General features: G+C 31.2%; 2 protein-coding genes across 8 annotated transcripts; one reads left to right on the plus strand and one right to left on the minus strand.

Moving 5' to 3' along the window:
* The first annotated feature begins 2,467 nt into the window (after positions 1–2,467).
* LOC143180368 (uncharacterized) lies at positions 2,468–12,637 on the plus strand. 5 transcript variants are annotated; one of them, XM_076380050.1, is made up of 8 exons: positions 2,468–2,653; positions 3,898–3,946; positions 5,748–5,817; positions 6,031–6,640; positions 8,660–8,899; positions 9,041–9,373; positions 9,904–10,134; positions 11,890–12,637. In XM_076380050.1, the coding sequence occupies exons 4-8, from the start codon at positions 6,334–6,336 to the stop codon at positions 12,144–12,146; spliced, it is 1,368 nt and encodes a 455-aa protein (XP_076236165.1). In that variant the 5' UTR covers positions 2,468–2,653; positions 3,898–3,946; positions 5,748–5,817; positions 6,031–6,333; the 3' UTR covers positions 12,147–12,637. The 5 variants fall into 5 exon arrangements, with proteins under 5 accessions (XP_076236165.1, XP_076236167.1, XP_076236166.1 ...); XM_076380051.1 differs by having other exon boundaries at positions 2,527–2,607; XM_076380049.1 differs by lacking the exon at positions 2,468–2,653 and adding an exon at positions 3,509–3,584.
* A 1,582-nt stretch (positions 12,638–14,219) lies between these two features.
* On the minus strand, positions 14,220–17,795 carry LOC143180367 (dnaJ homolog l(2)tid, mitochondrial). 3 transcript variants are annotated; one of them, XM_076380046.1, is made up of 6 exons: positions 17,588–17,783; positions 16,555–17,039; positions 16,233–16,496; positions 15,408–15,852; positions 14,888–15,008; positions 14,584–14,719 (listed from the first exon to the last, which is right to left on the minus strand). In XM_076380046.1, the coding sequence occupies exons 1-5, from the start codon at positions 17,781–17,783 to the stop codon at positions 14,899–14,901; spliced, it is 1,500 nt and encodes a 499-aa protein (XP_076236161.1). In that variant the 3' UTR covers positions 14,584–14,719; positions 14,888–14,898. The 3 variants fall into 3 exon arrangements, with proteins under 3 accessions (XP_076236163.1, XP_076236161.1, XP_076236162.1); XM_076380048.1 differs by lacking the exon at positions 14,888–15,008 and having other exon boundaries at positions 14,220–14,719; positions 17,588–17,795; XM_076380047.1 differs by lacking the exon at positions 14,584–14,719 and having other exon boundaries at positions 14,886–15,008.
* Positions 17,796–22,005: the final 4,210 nt, after the last annotated feature.

Genomic DNA, 22,005 nt, shown 5'->3' on the forward strand with positions numbered 1-22,005 from the left:
ATAGCAAAAACTTTATTAAACAAATTACGTAATATATGATGGTCTAACTTAAAGATTCAAAATATTAAGTTATAGGAATACATTTAATTATGAAGGATATGTTAATTATGTACATAATGCAATTTACAATGTAATATAATGATTTATTTAATACAATTTATTATATTATAGTTACTAACATTTTAGCACATTTATACCACAGCTTCAAGAATTACCTATACTTATTATAATTATTTATGCATGAACGTCTTATGCATGTTACAAAATTGATTAAATGATAGCCTTTTCAGCAATTGACATTTCTTTAAAATAATGTAAATCTTCTGAAAGAGTTGCAATATTTTTATTGGGTTCAAAGAATGATTCGTTAGAAGATCTATTTCCGTTCAGGATGCGAAAGAAATAAACTTAACGGTTACTAATTATCGTATCGCACGTAAATTAATCGTGAACTGAATATTAATACTATTCGCTCAAGAAAATGTATTTTAGCTAGCTAAACTCATGCAAGACTAAGAGTTATCATCATTTTTTACAGTTATTATCTTTTCATCACAAAAAGAATATTCAATTGAAAGCTCTACTTCACTGCATTAAACACCAAATATTAAAAAATAATTAAAAGTGAATTATTTCTAAGTAGATTCATTTTATCTAACGTTTCGATTGATTTTATTATCAGTAATATTCAATATCATTATAAATATAACAGCACAGAACATGAGTGTTCTTAGCAAATCTCAATAGATTAAAATATATGTATAACACATTTTTTAACACAATCACGGCTAAGTAATTTTTCTTCTTTCTTCATGTTCTTCCGTTCAGAAAAGCATACAGTAGAACCTCCGTTATCCAAACGTTTTGCTATCTGTGAGAAACCAACAGTTCCTGTGTTTGAACACTTCATTATCTAAACAGCATATTTCCTACTAGAATACGAGAAAAATACGTGGAAGTGCTGTTAAATTACCGAAAACAAGAATATGTGCTGGTTATTATGAAAGTGGTATAAGTCCAAAATATAAAAAGTTATTTTTTTCAATCGAATTGCATGGAAATTATCCAAATCACAAAAAAAGAAAATATAAATTTTTTAGAAAAAATGATGGCTACCATTTCTTTCATAATAACCAGTACGTATATCATAATTCAGTCTTAGTCATATAACTTAATTTGTGAATTTCTGATTACATTAATATTACCCTAACAGCTGATAAATTTAAAAATGTGTTTATTGTAAATGTATTAAAAAAATATTACAAATATGAACTGCTGATCACTGATGATCGAGTAACCCTTATAATCGGCTATAGTAACAAAATTTTTAGTACAAAGTTAATTCATCCAACCACCTATTATTCGTGTTCCATGAAAAGTCCCTTTAAAGGCATTAAAGACCCTGTTTTTCGAGGGACTTCTCATGGCACAAGAATAATACATGTAAGAAGCCATATTTACTAATGGCTTGCCTACCAATTGGGTACTGTGTGTAGAGCGTTTACTCTGCCCACACCTCCTTTTATTTTCACATATAACAAGATCCAACCCTATAAAACTGAAAATTACAAAAATATTTTCAGTTTAATAATGCTACATCTTGTTTGATGTGAAAATAAAAGGGGAAATATAGTAATCGGTCAGCATATAGTACATAATTGGCACTTTGATCCTATAGGTCTTCCTACTGTGCAGAGCTGGTAAGGTTGCACCTAAGACACATTTTCACATAGTAGTAATTTTCTGTATATACAGGATACGTTGATTCAATTAGCAATTATGATTACTTTGGCCAATAACACGTTATATCTGAAAAGTGCATGTGAAATCAGACGATTTCATCTTCTGTAACTATATCCCCTATAGCTCAGAAACGTCTTAAGAACATCTTAAAGACATCAAAAGTAAAGTCCTAAAAATGTTCAAAAGACTTCTCTGATACGTCTGATGTTACAAATCAGTATATCTTTAGAACGTCTTAAAAGACATTCATAAAATGTCTTATAAACGGTCAAATAATGTCGTAAGACGTTCAGGCAAATGGACATAAAATAAACGTGTGCTATCTGGGATGGGTCCACATTTTTTCCAGATGCAACTTTACCAGCTCTGCGCAGTACTTATTACTTCCTCGCACAGGCGCGGCGTTTTCTAGCCTGCCTACAAGCGTAGCTTTACCATAGCACTCGAACGATGAAATTACAATTGTATTGCAATATGCATTGGGCCAACGCAAATTGAAAGCCACGACAACGGCGCTCGATCGAAGCGGTCGAATCTGCAATGAAAACTCTGAATGGCGCTTAGAGTCATCGTGATTGATCCCAAGGTTCTGTTCTAATTTTAGTTGCACCGATGGGAAACCGTTCATACCGCCACACCTTTCGGCGTAGCATGCAACGCGCCAGATCTATTAAAATTCAATTCTACGGGTGTTAGTAGTTTCCAAATTGTTCGCCGAGCAGCACGAACTCCCTTGTATTCCGTTTCGCAAGACACGAGACGCTTCGCCTCGTCCCGCGTCGCATAAATCAGTTTTTATTATTGTGTCCGGTGTAAATTGTGTGTACGATCGCGTCGAAAACAAACTTTATCTTTCCTGCTTGGGTAACGCACAAGTATCACAGTACAATGTTCAGTTTGATGGCAGTATGTATGTACATGCATACGTACACATGTATACGTGTATATTTCACGTAAAGAAAAGATGGCCGTTGAGGGGGGCATTCGGGTGCACGTGGATGTTGTCATTGACCTCTGTGTTCTTACCGACTTATCTGCATTTTTTATTTCACGGCTCGAAGAATTTCCTTCCATACGCTCGAAATTGACGATTACAGTTGGATTTCTTTCGGAAGAAAAATATCGTAACTTTTTCTGAAGAAATATCACAACTCTGAGAGTTTCTTGGCAGGAGTCGATTTCTTAAAAAATTGTCATAATTCGTGTTAACATAATCGCTCTATGACAACCTGTTTTAGTAATTAATGTGACTACGAATAAATGGAAAAGTGAATGAAAAACAAGACCAAAGGAATAAGATAGTTTTTGTTAGGTTTCCAGCACTGATATATCATCTTTCAGTTTGTGATATTTGAATAAACTAGGTGGTTTATTGGTACATCGTTTTTTATTTTGATTAAACTTATTTTTAAATTTTATTTAAATTTATTTTCTTACGTTTTGTATCTTACACTTTAAAATAAATTAAACATTTTGTGCTTTGCAATCTTACTTTTTTGACGCAATTTTTATCAATTTTGTACGTGCAACGTGTTTGATAACAGTGCATTGAACCGTTTTACGCATTCAACGTAGATAAAAATTATGTTTAATCGATAAATGAGAAAATTATTTGAGACGTTTTTAAAGAATGATTATTTTATTATCATTGACTAATTTAATAATAGGGGGTGCCGATTGTAATTTTAGAATTACGAATTACGTTTGACCTAGATTCAAAGTTCTTGAACTTGCTTTGATGTCTATCCTTCGGGTGTGCAATAGAACTTAGAGCAGTATTTAATTTTACATAAAAGCATGTTTTCGACCTGGTATATGTCAAGAAGGATTATATTTAGCAGGTTATTATTATATGTTGAGTTATTATATGTACAGTGAAGTACTGTTTGAATTTAACAGATTTAAAAATACGTATGAACAATGTACCATTCATTTTTTAACTTTATAAATATTTATTACGTAACGACAAATACGCCATGAATTTTTTCTAAAATTGGAGAAATCAAACGTGTTGATAAACTGCAAATTATCGTAGATTGTAGATAATGAGTACTATCGTATTATAGTCAAAGCTATCGTAGATAATGAATATCTATGAACTCCATAACATATCTCGTGTAACTTTATCATTCGAAATATTTTTCTTATTTTCAGAATATGACGCACATTGAGACATATGCTCAAAAATATAATTTTTTAAATGGTATGTTATGAAAGATTCTATTTTAAGTTCAACGTCATACAATTCATTTTTATTTAACGTCAGTTAAATTAATTTTGAATGATAGATTAAATTATTTAAAGTAAAAAGATTAAAATAAAAATATTTTTATAGTAAAATGTTTTTAATAAAACCGTAGAATAGTAGAAATAATTTTGAAAAAGTATCCATTAATAGTAGAGGAAATATGTCAAGATAGGTGTATTCGAATTAATCGATAGACTTTCTACAGTACATAGTTGGTAATTATCATACGAAACCAGAAAGTGAATGATTAAATTCGGTTATCTGATCGTGAGTATGTACTATAGATTATGAATATTTTACATGTTTGATATTAAATCATTATTCCAATCAAGTTTTCTTCTGATTAATTTTTATTATTACAATTAATTTTCCATTTCAAACTATTGATTCGAATAATTAGAATATAAAAATACATTAATCGCATCATTTCAGGAAGTAATCTGTATGTTACATACCAAAAATGTTTTCACAAACCTAACAAATATTAATAACGATTGGTTTTAAGCATCGATATAAAAAGAAATTATATACTTTTCACTTATTTATTTTTAACAGTGAAAAGATTTGTTAGTTTAACGTATTTATACTATTCAAAAAATTAAATTGACTTTTCTCAGAAATGAATCACGTTTTGACAAAATGTTTATTTCGTCTTTATTAGTGATTAGAGACACCCTATATGTGTTAGAAGGTCAGAATCAATGACTTTACATAATTCAATACAGAAAGACATTGAAGTTACCAAAAGTTTGTCGCTATAGTACTTATATGCACTCGCATTAAGTCTTCCTTACTATTAATGATTCACCGTTTATCTTTTCAGTCATAATAAAAAAATATCCGTGATTTTAATCACTTCTAAAACACTGTTACAAAATTGAACTGTGCTTCTATAAAACTGAATCGATATAACATTTATGCACGATGTCAGTTACGCAACTGGGACGTTTCTCTATCGAATAAGGGTTAAAAAGCAGTGAAGGCTATTAAGCAGTTTAATTAAACTTTTGTAAGTCAGTTAGTTTATATACTGCTGCATTAGTATTTTTGAAAATTGCACTTACAAAATAAAATAAACTAATGCGCTGTCATTTTTTATTCTATGTAGGTATATATAAAATACGTTAACATAAAAACAAATTAATTTAAATTATAAATATTTTCTAACATAAAGTATTATTATTAGTAATTGTATCTATTAAATAATATTAATTTTATTTAAAATCTACAGTTGTCAATCATGATTAACAATATATTATAACAGAAATTGAATTAATGAAGACGAATTTTATTTAAAGTTGTTGTTATGACGAACAATTCATAATTTACTAATTGAAAACTGATATGAGTGAATTTAATATACACAACAAATAAATAAATAAAATAATAATATTTAAAGTTAAAGTCTCGAAGTTAAATATTTCTGTAAGAAAACCAAATTTTTTTATTTCTGAAAGAAGTACTGAAACATTTTAGAAGTGCTAAATCATGCGTACCTATGCAAGAAATCTTCAAGTGGAAAAAATTAAAGACCCTCTTATCTTTTTAGCAAGACACCGTTATCTTTCAAAGCAAATACAAGAAAATAACATGTTATATCGAAAAAGTTTTTTAAATGTACTGTTTTCAAATTACTCATTCGGGTCTACTGTCAGCAATTTATAACTTAAATTATAAAAGGATAGCCACAGTCATTATTCCTAGATAAGCTATCTACCAGATGTAAAACCTGATATGTATCCTCATTATTCCACAGAAATAAAGGAAAATTATTCACTCCCCCCTCTCTCAACGTACATACCATCAAACAGCGCACTTTGCTTGATGTAAGTACGTAAATAGTTTCATCAAAGCCATCAAAGAGGAAACAATCACATTCTCCGTATAATAACAACAGTATCTCATAATGAAGCATGCCTCTCAGAAAGAATATGAATCCTTCGAAAACTTTTCGCAACTCTACTCAAGCTAAAATAAGAAAAAAAGTGACAATCTTCCAATAATTGTTTCTCTAAACTAAGAACCATACTTTCGTACAGGTAAAAAGGAGAAAAAAAATAAAATAAGAAAAAAGAAGCCTCATCATTATCCCCAATAGTTTCGAAGAAATCACAACGCTTCAAATGAACCACCCTGTATACTAAACAGCTAAAAGGACACGTTTACCATTTCCCCAATATTGATTACTTCATTCTCAAGAAACCTGCACTACTCGTCAGATGAATTCGAATCTCCATCCACTGAACTTAATAAAAGCGAGCGTGTCTCAACAGGATGAAGAGGAAAACCACCGACCATGGTCGCATTGTAATTTATGGTCACGGTTACCTTGACCTTCCTCGATGGACGTGCCCCTTTTTCCTGCGCCACCAACCCTCGTGGGTGCAGCGACGCCCCGTAGTGATGTAGCAGACTTTGCAAAGTTTACACGTGCCCCGTTGTCCGCAGTCGCTCGCAGGCGACATGCCGCCCCAAAAGCGCGCCGAATTTCTGGAATACGCAGGATTCAGCGCTTCGCGAGGAAGAACTTGGTTTACCCTAAGTCCAAGAACCAGATTCGGCAACGAGTCACAGAGTTCCGTGTAAAAATGACGGAACGACAACGCAACGAAGATGACGAGGATGATGATGACGTAGTTTGTGGGATCGGTATAAATGCTGCTCGTGATTTTTATTGTCCTATAAGGAATAGTGCCTCTTGGAAATATGGTGACTTGGTAAAAACAGCAAGGGTTCCAGTTCTTCACTCCTTTCAGGCTCAGGAATGGTAGTGGTTCTTTGGAACTCTAAAGTGGCGTTGTCCAAACGGGGACATTTGGACTTTGAGGGGGCTAAGAGAGTAAATTTGGCCAAATAAGATACAGTTCTGAAACAAGTAGGAGAGAACACATTTTGTGACTTACACCTATAATGATATCGTTTTGCGCGTCACTTGAGTGGGTCTCACAGTCTCACCTAAGTCGCTATATTTCCAATAGACACTATATGTATACTATTTCCTCGCTATGAGCATACAGGGTGCCTCAGAACTGGTGGTGCAAGTAGAAATGAGGTAATTCTAAATGAAAAAGGAAGTCGTAAATGTAGAATAAAATTTGTTGACATCATGCTTTGTTTTCTAGAAAATTGACTTTGAATTTTAACCAAGTATGAGTGTACTGCAGTACTATTTTAGGCATTCGAGGAGTAACGGGGAAAGGGGTTCTAGCTTACTGTAGAAACAGTCAATGATGAGACCGTGAATGTTTCCCTTACCCCGTGAACCCTTCCAGCACCTAACACTGTACTTCCGTACGCTTGTATCTGATCATAACTCAAACTCGATTTTCTCGAAAACGAAGCACGATATCTAAAAAGTTTATTCTATATTTTCCACTTATTTTTTTCCTGTAGTATTACTAGCTTTCCATTTGTATTATGAGTTCTGGGACACCCTGCATGCATAAAACATTTTGGAGATGTTTAGTAAACACTGTTTACATACAGTAGAACTTCATTTAGGTATATGAATCTCGTTAGAGGACAAACAATTCGTATAATCAGATTATTTATATCGTAAGTTCTGTCCGCCACTTTGTTCTTCCTTTAATTACAGATTCGAAGATTTCTATGAAAGAGGTGTAACGCAACATCCACATGAGTAGATGAAAAGTGTGAAAAATAATATTTTTCTCACTATTGTGAAAAATAATAAAAAATACGCAGTTTGAGACAAATATAAGGTGTTTTCAAAAATTGAACTTGTAGATACCTATATCCTAGCGATCAGAACTTACGCAGCAACCTAATATAATATGAGTCCATTTAAATCTTCTCACTACCTATAATTTTTTGTTTAGTAAATAAGAGCTTAACCATAGCTCAATTGATCAAATACTAACTAAAATTTCGTTCGAATAATGGTTAGGTAAATGGTGTTCTACTGTAAATAGGTTTTACTTCCTTGCGCTTCCATTTGTATGTCTGTCAAGCGAGAAGTGAGCTGTTGGCATACAAATTGAGATTAGTAACGTGCTCCACGTTATTAGCTCAACGTGACCTATGAATATATAAGAAGAAAATACTGTAGACATGTGGATCGACATTCAAAAGGATTGAAAATTGATGGTCATATGCGACACTGTTGCAGCAGCTAGTAAAAAATAATAGACGATTGATAACTATGAATAAATTATTCTTGTTTACTCTTTTATAAAATACTATAACACCTTGACTTGAATTGGAGATGTGTTATTGGTGAAAGGAAAATTCTCACACCAACAATTATAATTTGTTTCATAAATAGGACATATTTACATTAAATTTCTTTACTAAATATATTAACTAAATTGTCAATATAATTAAAGTTAAGAAGAATTATACAGTCACTCTCCAAATACACAGACATAGTACGTAGGTAATACTAGGAGTACTCAACATTTTTGAGACCACAATGGGGACACTAAGAGAAAAACTGAAAAGAATTTATTCTCTGTAAATTCAACAAAATCTGAAAGATTTAGAGAATCTCGCTTGAACGACTATGGACGGTCCCAATTCGTGATCTTTTATCCAGGAAGTATAGAATTTATACAAAAAGAAACATTATATTGGAAAGCCATAGATATAAAAAAAATATCACAAATTTATTTGAATAGAGTGACAGTACTTCAATCATATTGTTCGTAGATACACCCACAACAGTTTCCGAAGACATTTCCTCACGATATAAATCGTCAGTGGATCTCGAAAACGCAACAAAATCAGTCGGCGTTCAAACTATCGTTGGCCAACCATTACGACTGAGATTTCTACCATCCGTTAAGGACATACTTGAAGAAGACTGTAGGAAATCAGGGGATGCAAAGAAACCCTCCCGAATATGGAAACATATCCGATTTCTAGGAAGACTATCGTTGTCTCTGTTCGGTAAGAAAGAATCAATATCATTGGCACTCCATATTAATTTCCTACTACCTCTAATATAAAAAGAATGAACAAACCTTCTTATAAAAAAAGATCGATTTCACTTCTTGGAATTATTCGTGCACTGTAATTTACACGTTACAGGTTTGGCATGGCTGCTCACTATTTGGGCTATTGTTGGTGCAGTTACGTTTTGCGCCATTGAGGGACCACGTGAACGCGAGCAAGTTATAATACTAAAGAGCATGCAAAAAAGTCTGGCAGTTGGACTGGCGACAGAGTTGAGGCAGTTGCGTACAGAGAAAGAGGAGGATTTAGAGCCGCTTTGGAGTAACAAAGTGCAACAGTACGTAGCAAAGCATGAGGAATTGTTACTGAAGGCTGTTGCTGCTGGGTATGGTGAGAGTGGAGATGATGGACAACTTTGGACATTTTCTGGTTGCATTCTTTTTTCCCTCTCGGTTCTCACTACTTTGGGTAACTTTCGTCGTGATGTTATATTTGAATTAGTGAGTTGAGGAACAGTACAAGTGTAAAAACCACATTTTGAGATATCTGATATTGATATGTAGTTGTATTGCATTTTACTTAAGTGGGCTCCAGAACCAAAGTGTATTAACCCTCTGTGGACACACTGAGTCCATTTTGTCTCCATTTTCATAATTAATCTTATAAACATTTGATTCAAGTAGCGATGATATATTTAAATAGAAGCTTCAATAAGTTTCCCAGAATTTTTTCAAATTTTTTGAAAACTTAGAACAGTAAAAAGATATTCGCAGAGGAAATGAACCCAGTGCACCCACGAAAGATGCGAACATCGAGTATGTTCATGGAGGGTTAAGCTCACTGTTTCTCCATATGACAGTGTGACTTCATGCACTTTGACTCTGTGGCTCAAATATAGTTTTGAGATTTATTTGAAAATAGCTAATTTTAGTCTTGCACTGTTCTTCAAGTCACCAATCCAGTCATAGTTCCTTCATTCTTAATTATTGAATTCATAGGTTTCGGTGCCCCAGTTCCACATACCACGATTGGTCGAACAATAACAATCATTTTCGGGGCGATCGGTATACCTGCGCATTTTCTTCTGATCATGAACCTCGGAATTTTATTAGCAGTAAGATTACAGAGGTTCGCTATTTCAAGGAAGTGTGCTGAGCACGTTGACGAGGAAGCAAAACATTTGATTCCGGTACCCAAGTGGGTTAAGGCGGTGCCTTTCGTTTGTATAGGTAATTATTCCATCACCTAAAATATAGTTAAGTGGTAGGGGAACTAGAGGGACAAAAAAAATATTTTATGATGCTATACCTGACCGACCTCTGGTTTGAAGTTACAACGTAAGTTAGTATTTTGACTTCAACCGGGGTGCATCATACGTTTCAGTGAGACTGGATCAAAGCGGTAGTTAACCTAGACATTGCAGTTGTTCAATGAAATAGTGTGTGTTGCAAGTGGTTCTAAATTCTTATAGACAGTGCATCCGCGACTATAGTGAATAAATACGGTAAGCTTAAACCAGAAATAAAATAGATTAAGTAAAATAAAAATGCTAATTACTGGGTGCTGACGGAATACTGTGCCCCCCACCCTCCCTTTTATTTCCACGTATAGCAACATGTAGCTCTATTAAACTAAAAATATTTTTGTCTTTTCAATAAAGTCAAATATTTCCAATTTAACAGTGTTACATTTTATTAAGTGTGAAAATAAAAAGGAAAAGGGAGGGGGAACAGTAATCGGCACTCTTACTCTAGCTTTGTTTATATTTATCTTAAATTTTTGAAGTTTCTTGAAAGTTTCTTTTACAGTTCAAAATTAAACTCTAGAGGGTAGATGATTTGTATTCTATTGTTGAAAAATTACAAAGTCCACCAATCGATTGAATAATCTGAAAGTACTTTCACTTTATCTATTCAGTATTATTGAATAATATTTTTAACTTACCTCTCAGTTGGAATTTTATTAATTTAAAAATATATCTGTGTAGTTCAAATTATCCTAAAAAATTGACTATCATTTTGGTAATAATTTAAAAGAAAAATTAAAAACATTTTAAGAAATTAAGTCTAAAAGTAACGACTCTCCGCCTACAACCTTATTTTCGCGGATGCTATCGTTTGCAACTTATATCGTTTAAGTCCATAATAGCATTTTAATGTTTTTGTGTTTCAAAAGATAAAAAAAAAATCTTAAGTACTCTTAAGTTTCTAAAACATCATCCAATAGCTTTCAATGCTATATACAGGGTATTTTAAAAATACATGTCAATACTTCAGGAGCTGAATCTATACACTGAAACAAGTAAAAAATGTGATCTGAATATATGTCCTGCATACCTTACTTTTCGAGTTATGAATGATTAAAGAAAATGTCGAGTGTCCATCGCCCGTTAGATTTTTACTTGTAGGACCATTTAAAATTTAACGAGTATTCAATGCAATTGAATAATGTGCACGAATTGCAACAAAGGATACAAAATGGATTTGAGATTACTCGAGAAACACCTGATATTTTCGAATCCGTGTGGAACTCGAAGCTAATTGTGAGGCATACAGTAACGTATGTACAGGCACACGGTGAACATTTCGAACATTTTCTTGAATCATCCATAACTTGAGTAGTAAGGTATACATATAAGACATATGCCATTGCTTGCTTATTTTAGTGCGTAGATTCAACATCTGAAGTATTGACGTGTATTTCTGAAACATCTTGTATTATCTACGATCCCAGGTCACGTCCCTTTTTCATTTTGAAGGAAATTTAAAAACACAAACGATCTGAGTAAACGACCTAGACTGCAAACAGTGAGTTAAGACGCTATAGTTGTAAAACAGAGGTAGATCGAAGGTAGTATCATAAAACATTTTTTTCCCATGTAAGTCTCTACCACCTATATAAATATTTCAACGAACACTGGAAATATCCTGTACAATTATAGTTACAAGGGTCACTGAATATAAATAAATTATTTCATATTGTAGGCAGTTACTATTTACTGGGAATTCTGTGTTTCGGAATAGCCAGATCTAAACCGATCGGGGCGAGCGTTCTATTTCCACTAGATTTTACTGCTGCTGGTGACCTTTCAACTATAGAGGGTCACGTGAGGATACTGTACGGTCTATATCTTGAAGGTGCAGTTACTATCATAGCTATTGCGCTAGCAGTGTTGCGCGTGTCAGCCAGGCAAGGCTTGACACACATTGGCCTCAAATACGGCTTACTAATCGAAGCCTAAATCACGTTTTTAGCTAAGACTTTAATTAAATCTTTTTTAATATCTTTCTCGGTCATCGCTATATGAGAATCATGACGTTCGAAACAAAATATCAACTTCTCTTTAATGATACGTATAAAATGCATATGTATATAGCTATTATGTATATAGGTAGTAAAATAGTAGAGTAGATGTAGCTAATTGTAAGTGCACGGCACACACGATGGAGAAGTAATTGATTTCCTACTAAATGTAAATAGTCACTTCACTTGCCTAAAACTTTCTTCTTACATAAAATTTGAACTTCACATAGAAATGTATATGTTAGAAAGATAAAATATATTTCATTTATATTATACATAAAAAAAAACTGTTGAAGAACTATTGTTCGAAAAAAAAGTTCCTCGATTATACAAGTAATACACATCTGATTGACGAACAAATGTTGAATGACTTGAATATGGTTTGTAAATATAAGTATTACGATCGTAATAAACAAAATCAAATATGCATTTATTGTTACATAATTAATCATTGAAGCTTTATTAAATTTAAAAAACGACTAGTAACATATGGTACACACAATATTAAACTAATCATTTCCTTTAGGGAATATACAGGATGTTCGACGTTAGGTGTCAGAAATTTTAAGGGATGATTCTATATGCTAACATGAGACGAAACTGTATTTCAAGCTTTATTTTTGAGAAAACGTCTTTAAGTACGTGTGAAGAGTGTCTGACTTAGGACTTATTCTACTGACTTCTCTGTTTGACTTGGCTACCGCACGCTAGCAGTAGAATAAATCCCAAGCTAGACACATTTCACACGAATTTTAGACATTTCTGTAACAATTAATAACCCTGAAACAAAATCTCAAAAGCAATTTTGTCATTCTTGATTTTTAACGTATTTCGACATTTGAAATTACCTGCTTAAATTTCCGATACTTTTTATTGAACACCCTGTATACTTTCTTCTTTTTATAAATCACTTCTTGATCCTCTCATACAATTAGATAACCAAATATTTTTTAATCATTTATTTTGAAGAAATTCTTGTCTTTAACTCATCATCAATGGATTTTAACCGCTTAACTAAAATTAAGTATATCGTTAATCTAATCAATCGCATGTGCTTAATTAGAGATAGCTGAGTTTGATTTGAAGTGCTACCGCTTACATGTCTAGAATTTATGTATAATACATGCATATGTATCTATACAGTTATGTGATTAAAACTCATTGATTAGAGATCTTAATTTTTATACGATACATCGTATATACGTATACGATGAATTCGGATAATTATCTACTAAATAATTAAGAAAATTTGTTCAACAATTCAATACACGTTATGTAACAACGTAATTAACAACTAAAAATAATTACCAATTTAGAATTGAATAAGTATAATTGAAGAATACATATTTAATGTATTATAATTTAAAGATTATACTTGAGGATCTGAAGACTAGAAAGAAACATAAATATGAATATGTCATAAATATTATTTAATATAAAAAACAGGAATTTAAGATCTAAGAAACAAGGTATGTCTTTTGTTAATTCTAGAACACTCGTGTACTAATTTCATTTAATCCACGGCTTTACTATTTAAAAACTATATTTTATAAATTGACAAAAAACGGAATGAGCTGATATTTGTAAAACATTGATTCCATATTTGCATAAAACCATCTACAACATTTTTTATCGAATCCTTTAATCCATTTGAAATTTTAACTTATTTATTTATATTTATAAGTAGAAATAAAACAGCATAATTAAAAATGAAAATTTGAAAACAGATAATAACACATCTTCAACAAATTATTTGTGCTATTCTGGATTGTAATACAATCTGGTACAAAAGATTGTTAAAACATAACACTGAAATTATTACTATTAACTGTGCATGTCAGGAATTTTCCTTCAAATAATAAATTATATGTACATAACGTTTATTACATTTTCTTTTTATCGCATTTATTTACAGTCTTTATAAAAGACTACTACGAACAACGAATTCGCATTGTAATTATAAACTTGTTTTTCATAATGTGAAGTAAAGGACCTAGTGACAGAACACGAATAACGATGACTGTTTGTATAATTTATTACACAAGTTGTATAAATATCGTTGACCTGATTTTTTGGTAACTACACTCGTTCTTTCTTCTTCAGGATACACGTTGCTTAGGAAATCGTATTAATAATCGAATTTGCGTACAAATCAGACAAGCTGTAACACTAAACAACTGCATTTCTAATGAAACTATAGAGTTGCAGTCAGCTTTTCCCAGTTTTATTGAAATTTGAATTATCAGATCTTAATTATTTTTGCTTTTATTGGTAATTGGCTTTGCTTTTATGAGTAGTAGGGGCAAACTAAACTCTAAAAGTCGAAAAATCTGTATTATGATGCTTCTCGTCTTCGTTTGTCGTTTTGTTTTCTAGTACTATTTTCAAATTTATCTCCAGAATCTTCAGACTCAGAAGATGAACATTTCTTTTCAGAAATATCATCGTCATTTAACGCTATTCGTATAGATTCCACCAAATCTAGAGGACCGGTGTAACTTCTTTTTGTACCTATAAACAAAAGAATTGAAATTCTTAAAACAGCAAATGTTAAGAACTATCTGAAGATAGAATATTGTTTGTTTCTTGGGCTACTAACAATATACTCTAATGAACATTTTATAATATATTTAGTTTTTATATCAAACATTTTAATTTTTGCCCTAAACATTCACTCACCTACTTTCACTTTATCCAAATAAAGCTTTCTTAAGCTTTGTGAGTAGACCATCGTTTTCATTACTCAAATTATCATGTGTGTTCTGTCTCGCTTGAGTTTTTATCTTCGGACCTGCCGTGCCTAAAACAATATTTAAGCTGGTAAACAACTTTGATAAAAAAGTGTGCGAAGGAAACACGCTACGCATAGTTAAAAAACCAGACAATTTATTAACATTTTTTCAATTCCGAACACCAATGAAACTCATATATGTCAATTTTTATATCATTTATTTCATTAGCAAAGGCAGGTACAAATAAAGAAACTCAAGCGACACACAAGCTTAATCTCGTGCACGATTTAAAAAAAAAGATGAAAATTATTTAAAAAGTGTCATTTAGAATATTAGGTATTGAAGGGACTTTGAAGACATTTAAATTTGTGTGGAAAACCACGCGATCGTACAATATTCACTTATTTTATGTATCCTTAATTAATCATTTAATCTTTGGCATTAAGACACATCATATTTATTCTTACCATCTGTTTTGTTTGTCATGCCATGTATACTTCCAGGTGTGTCTTCTTCAAGCTCAGCATAAGCTTGTAGTAATGCCAGTTGTTTCTCATTCAGTTTCGTAGGTACAATTATTTTAATTTGTACATAATGATCCCCATAGCCCACACTATTCACCTTTTTCAAACCTTTACCACTAAGCCTAATTTTGGTATGGGATGAGGTACCAGGCCGTATTTGTATAGTATGATCCTCATAGACGCCTTCTATTCTTATTGTACCACCAAGAACTGCTTGTGACAATGAAACCTCTGCGTCTGTATGTATATCTGATCCATCTCTTCGAAAATATTTCGATTTTTCCACACGGAATGTTATAAAAACTTCTTTTTTACCGACAGCCATTCGAACTGTTTGACCATCTTCGACGCCAGCTGGAACTGGGACTGTCACTTTTTTGCGTTGTACCTGTTGTTATTATATTTTTATACAAAATGACTTCAATACTTAATTAAATTTATTTAACACATTAAGCGCCGAACTAAGTTTACTTTTTTGTCTATGCCACACAATAACGTCAAAGTATAGGAACGAATTATAACTAATGCAGCGCTTAACTCGTTAATAGTTGCAGTAAATGGTAGAAATCTAGTATAATTGTAAAATCAGTTAAGAGAAATTTACATGTTTTGTGTACTGAAACCTGTAATCTGAGACACTTTAGGAAAAATAAGAATCTTGAACCTTGTTCAGAGCTATACCCTTATATTAATTTACAACTTTACAAAATCTCTACCATGAACTGTGCAAGATTATTGTTAACAGCTATGGAATATAAGAGTTTGTACCGATTGTCCTTTTCCACTGCATTCAGTACAAGGAAACTTAATAAACATCCTGGTACCATGACAGTAGCGACAAGTAGAACGCATTACAAAAGGGCCAGTACTAATTGTTTCCATTCCAGTCCCATTACAATATTGGCACTTAATGGATTTTGTTCCTGGTTCGCATCGGGAGCCTAAACATTTTGGGCATGTATCTATTACATTTAGTTGAATATCTTTATTCACTCCTCTGGCTGCTTGTGAAAATGTTAAATTCATAACAACCTAAAGGAAAAAAAAATTATTGTCACCTATTAGGTAAAAGTAAAACTTGCATACATACCTCTTGAGCTGCTCCAAAACCAAACTTTGACTCTGCAAAATCTTCATAATCAGTAAAAGTACTATTTTGAAATCCAGCGTCTCCAAAAATTTTTCTAAATAACTCTTCTGGATTGATAGTTGACCTAAACTGCCAACTTTGACTAAAATCTTTGGCATGACCACTACCATCAGCACCACCACTGCCACCACCTTGTCCCATTCCCATTTGTTCCGATGTTGCCCCCCACATATCATATTGTTTTCTTTTGGTATCATCGCTTAATACTTCGTAAGCTTCAGAAACTTCTTGAAACTTTTTACTACTATCTGGATCACCTTTATTCGTGTCGGGATGATATTTTTTAGCTAATTGGTAATAAGCTTTCTTGATATCTTTTGCAGAGGCATTCTTAGATACACCCAATATTTCATAATAGTTACGTTTTAAAAGTTTACTCGTAATATGTATTCCTCTCTGAGGTTGTATTATAAACCCTAGCACATCTGTAATTTTACATAAAAGCTTCATTACGAAATACATAATTTATAAACAAACTGAACAAAATGTTACAAAAGTCTCTTATTATACAAACGCACATACATGTACCTACTTAACTATCACATCTCTATGTAAATTAAAAGGTGTGAGTAAAAAGAAATATCAAAAAAGGAATGTATTCTTGTTTATACATTGTTTCAATAGTTTTAAATTGCCATCACTGCATTAGGTAACTTTTACATTAATATATTTAACGCGAGCTAGCAACGACTGAAATCTACTTTGAACAATTATAAACAAACGTGACTCCCGAAACGAAGTAGCATGTGTCGTCAAATGTAAGGTTACGTTCCATTTCCGTAGCTAGTCTACAGAAGGTTTGGAATAATAAACTACAAGACATTCACGGAAGTATCGACAACTCATAATAGAAGGTTGTCAAGAAGCATCAAAGCTCGTATATCGCGTCGATAAATTTAAGGTACAGCCTGCATTGTCAAAAAAATGCGTGATGTAATCTATACTTTTCGTAGACAGAGAAGGTATACATTACTTTTTGTCGTTTTCTTCGCGATCCAGTTGCCGTCACCCGATACAACTGTCGTGATAGATCGATGACATGTGTTGCATTTTTGTACGATACCACATGACAATTTATTTATATTACTACTGTTAATTAAACTAATAGTTTTGTGTCGAAAAACGATCGCAAGCCCTTTGCCGGTCGCCATGTTGAGTAAAAGACGCATGGTTTTGCTATCACGTGACGTATCGTGTAGGTAGCTATGCGTTCTAGAAACTGTGTTGCTAGAATCAAGTGCAATAACTACAGTTAAACTACACACACATAGTGATAAGCATTCGCTATTCTGAGTCGTAAGTTTCCAAACAATTCAATTACTATAGAATTTCTAGTTGACTTCGCCAAAACTTTAAATGGGCTGAAAAACAGACTTGGGCAAATTCAATTACTTTATTTTCATTTTCGAAACAAATAAAATAACACATAATTATTTCAAAATTATATCTAGTTAAATAGAATAATGATATATTATTGAACTATTCATTTTGCAAATATTTTATCTAAATCATGCCTGAACCTACTGAAAAATTTTTGACAGTTTTGAAACTTTATTTTGAAACTGTTTATTATTTCTGAAATTTTGAAAACATTAATACTTTTAATTAATATACTACAGTTTTAGGAGCTTTAAAAATCTTGATAATAGAGACAGGTTCAACATAGATCGAATTTTTATGAATCTATATACTGTAAAAGTTTCAAAACACTTCGAATTTATTTAACAATAAACATTAGATAGATCGACTCGTTATTTGAATCTCAAACAGAAGTTTCAAATTGCTTCGAAATTGTAGCTTGAGTTTTCGATTGTCGGCGCTTTTGATTTTGAACTAACCTAAAAGAATTTTAAAAATAAAAGTATTAATTATCAACTAAAGCTATATATTTTGTACATATGTTAGCAAAATATAAAAAGTAGTTTTATAAATAATTCTTTATAAAAAAAAATACGTTTTTCTTGCGATGAAATTGTACTCGATACTTTTAGCCTATATTTGAATATTTAATAAGAGTATTGCTAAAAAATAATACTGAGTTTTATTTACTAAAAAACAAAATTAGAATCTTTTTCAAGAATTTCTTGTTTCAAATAATCTCGAATTGTTTCAAATATGAAATTTGAGTTTAAGTATACATTACTCTTGCAAGTCTTAAGTATTTTAATGTTCGATTGTTATTTGTTGATGCATTACTTTCTTGGAATGATCGATCGATAATGAATGTCGTGAGCAGTTGTGAGTTCGTGAGTCATGTGCGTTAGAATATCTTTTTTGCAGGTGAACATTTTAATTCCTATAATTTTTCCTCAATTTTTATGAAAATAATTGCAACAGATTAAAAAGACTTTCTTGTATCTAAACAGAATATTAAATGCTATATATAGTGTTTCGAATTATGATTCGAAATAATTTTAGCAGTATTTTATATGAAAAATTCAATAAACTCGATAAAACTAAAATTCCATAATTTCTTTAAACTCTAAGAGTAGTGAACTTTGATTTCTAAGAGTATGGAAATTGTAATATTATTAATATGCATCAAACCTTATAAAGTAGGCTATCATAAGTATAATTTGATTTGTGAAATATGTATGTCTCTCGCGATAGACTCAGCAATACGTAGTAATGCTATAATAAGAAAACAGAATATTGTATCATGTCGTTCATTTTTACCATACCTGTTCACTTGATGAGTCTTTTTAACACATAATGATCATATAAAAAATGATGGTAGAGAGGGATTGTTGAAAATCAAACAGGTGCCTTTTTTGCTGTTAAAATTCAAGAATTTAGGGTCACGTTTTCTGTACGTATATAATTGTTAGGTATTATTTAGTGAATATGTTAGGAAATAAAAGAAATCTACGATCAGGAAATCAGAGTAGTTTGCCTTTCGTTTGCGTAACACTGGTGAGTCGAGATGCATCATTAAAATTTATTTCTTTTGCTTGCATCTCAATAAATTAGGAAATTATTCAAATATGTAACGTATTGCAAAATGAAAGGAAACTATTCTAATATGACACTGTCTAACAAATATTAAAATATTATAAAGATACAAAATTACTTTATTTTTCGAATTAGAGGTTATTTTATAGGACAGATTATTTTGTTCCATTTGAGCTTCCCTGTTGCACCTGTAAATATTTTAGTTTCTAAATATTTGAATGTTATTCAAGTATTTGTAATGGTTAATTAAAAAATTTAAATAAATGTAATAAAATATTAGATATTTTTATATCACAGACACTCTATGAATCAAAACGATTTTTACCATTTCTCGAATGGAATAATTAATTTCAGCCTGAAATACCATTAGATTTTAATGCGTAGTAATTCCATCCAAAGTACATACTGTAATTATTTATGGGATGTTATGGGGTAAATAATATACAATATAGACGGTAATCTTCAAAATTGCATGTGGATGTTCAGCGTTATCTGTAGACGAGCGAATAAAATTAGATTAATTTAATTTTAAAAATGAAATAGTTATATACGAATATGAGATTCGTTATAATTTCTATAAGACTAAATAGGGTCAAATTGTAATGTTATTTCTAGCTTTACACAATGATCAAGAAATAGAAATCTTCTAAACAAACAGTTAAAAAACAATAATTCGATATTAAAATATTACTAAACAATATTAAAACATAAATATAAAATTATTAAATTTTTACTCGTACACACGTTTCAAATAAAGTATTGTCTAATACCTGGCACTGAATTCCTGACCTAATTTCGAGTAAATAATAGCTTTCATCCACACTTTGATTTATTATTTTTGAGACCTTTTAAATTTTAAATCAAAATATTATCGAATTATACATTAGCTTTCGAACTATTCCCGCAAAATAATGATATCGTACATTTATTTAAATGAAAATCATATGCAATTTGACATTATGGAAGGGGTAAAAAAAATTGAATCATATATAGGATTCAAATATTAGAACGCAAATGAATAAATACATATAAATTCAATTTGTATAATTTTCTCTACTTCTACGTACTATATTGAAAAGAAAATTGCCATGTTTGATCAAAAGTAATTTATTTGTTTCTTTAAAAACTTAGACGTGGAATGCAACTTCTACACATGTGACAGGTATAATATGTAAAACTACATATTACTATATTTATGAGTATAACTTTTTTTACGCCTTTATACGACATAAACATAATTGCATCGTATATAATAATAATGCGTCTAATGTCAATAGTGACAAACATTAAACTCTGTGCTAACTATTGTGTATATCCCCTGTACTGATTTTTTTTACAAGTGAGTTTCCGACTTTTATATCTTCATCCATAGAGGTCATTAGATATTTATATTACAGATATACAGAGAAATTCAATTCCGTATATTTTAATCGATCTCTTTCAGTCCTTATTACGTGCATCTTTATATTTCATATGTATAATATTCATACGTACACTCTGTAGCAACAGAGAAAAGAATCGTCTTTCGAAAAATGAAAAACACTTTTGACTTTCTAGTATAAAATTAAGCTGTATTTGTTAAATGCAAGCTTAACGAAAGTTATTTGTGGTGTTTGGTTTTGTAAATTTCAAGTAATGAAATTTTTATCGCATTAAACTATTACGAATGAGAGTACCGAATATTAATAATATGAAGAGATTTGAACGAGAAAGAAACTCCATGCAATGTTCAGTCTATATAGTACATAAAACACTTTCAAAAACAAACACATTTGTGCACGTAGAGATATTAGTGATTTTTTAATTGTAATCAAATAAAGATTATTATCATTTTTTATCCGCTTAAAATTGGGAAGTTCCTGTTTAGTTAAAGTATTCTCATTTAATTTTTCAGACAAAAATATTTTTTGTTCAAATTTTGACAGAAAGCTTTTCATTGAAATTACTATATAGACTTAACATCATAATTATAAATAAACCGATACGAAAATACTTCAGTAAAATTAAATTATAAATCTGACAAAAATTAGTGTATTAAATAAAATCGGTTTCATATTTTAACTGTTTCTTAAAATACGTTGTTACACAATATTTATGTACGTATAAAAGTATTTGAAAAGAATTTGGAGCGACCTCTAGCATCAAAACCAATATATAATCTAACTTGAAATATAATCTGACACCAGAATATCTAGGAAAAGTGAAAATCATTAAATGCAATATTTCGATTTATAAGTATACTGCTAACAAAAACAAAAGCGTGTTAATTCGATCGAAGAACAGACGCTTAACTATTACATCATGGACTATGTTACATATTACACTAAATCGATAGTTGGAAGAGATATTATGAAAGTGTATTCAATTTTTATAGTCATTCTGATGTATCGAACCGATGTTAAATAACATTCGATTATTAAAATAAAATATTCTTCAGTT

The sequence above is a fragment of the Calliopsis andreniformis genome, chromosome 6 (genome assembly GCF_051401765.1).
Source record: "Calliopsis andreniformis isolate RMS-2024a chromosome 6, iyCalAndr_principal, whole genome shotgun sequence".
In the NCBI taxonomy this organism is placed as follows: Eukaryota; Metazoa; Arthropoda; class Insecta; order Hymenoptera; family Andrenidae; genus Calliopsis; species Calliopsis andreniformis.

Bases quoted from the DNA above. Each gene is read 5' to 3' on its own strand.
- LOC143180368 (XM_076380050.1), top strand. From the start codon at position 6,334: ATGGACGTGCCCCTTTTTCCTGCGCCACCAACCCTCGTGGGTGCAGCG. The intron at 8,900-9,040 runs GTAAGAAAGAAT...TACACGTTACAG, and splicing joins ACTATCGTTGTCTCTGTTCG to GTTTGGCATGGCTGCTCACT. The intron at 9,374-9,903 runs GTAACTTTCGTC...TTGAATTCATAG, and splicing joins CTCGGTTCTCACTACTTTGG to GTTTCGGTGCCCCAGTTCCA.
- LOC143180367 (XM_076380048.1), bottom strand. From the start codon at position 17,783: ATGCGTCTTTTACTCAACATGGCGACCGGCAAAGGGCTTGCGATCGTT. The intron at 17,040-17,587 runs GTAATGTATACC...GTAAAATTACAG, and splicing joins CGCGAAGAAAACGACAAAAA to ATGTGCTAGGGTTTATAATA. The intron at 14,720-15,407 runs GTAAGAATAAAT...TTTTGTTTATAG, and splicing joins CATGACAAACAAAACAGATG to GTACAAAAAGAAGTTACACC.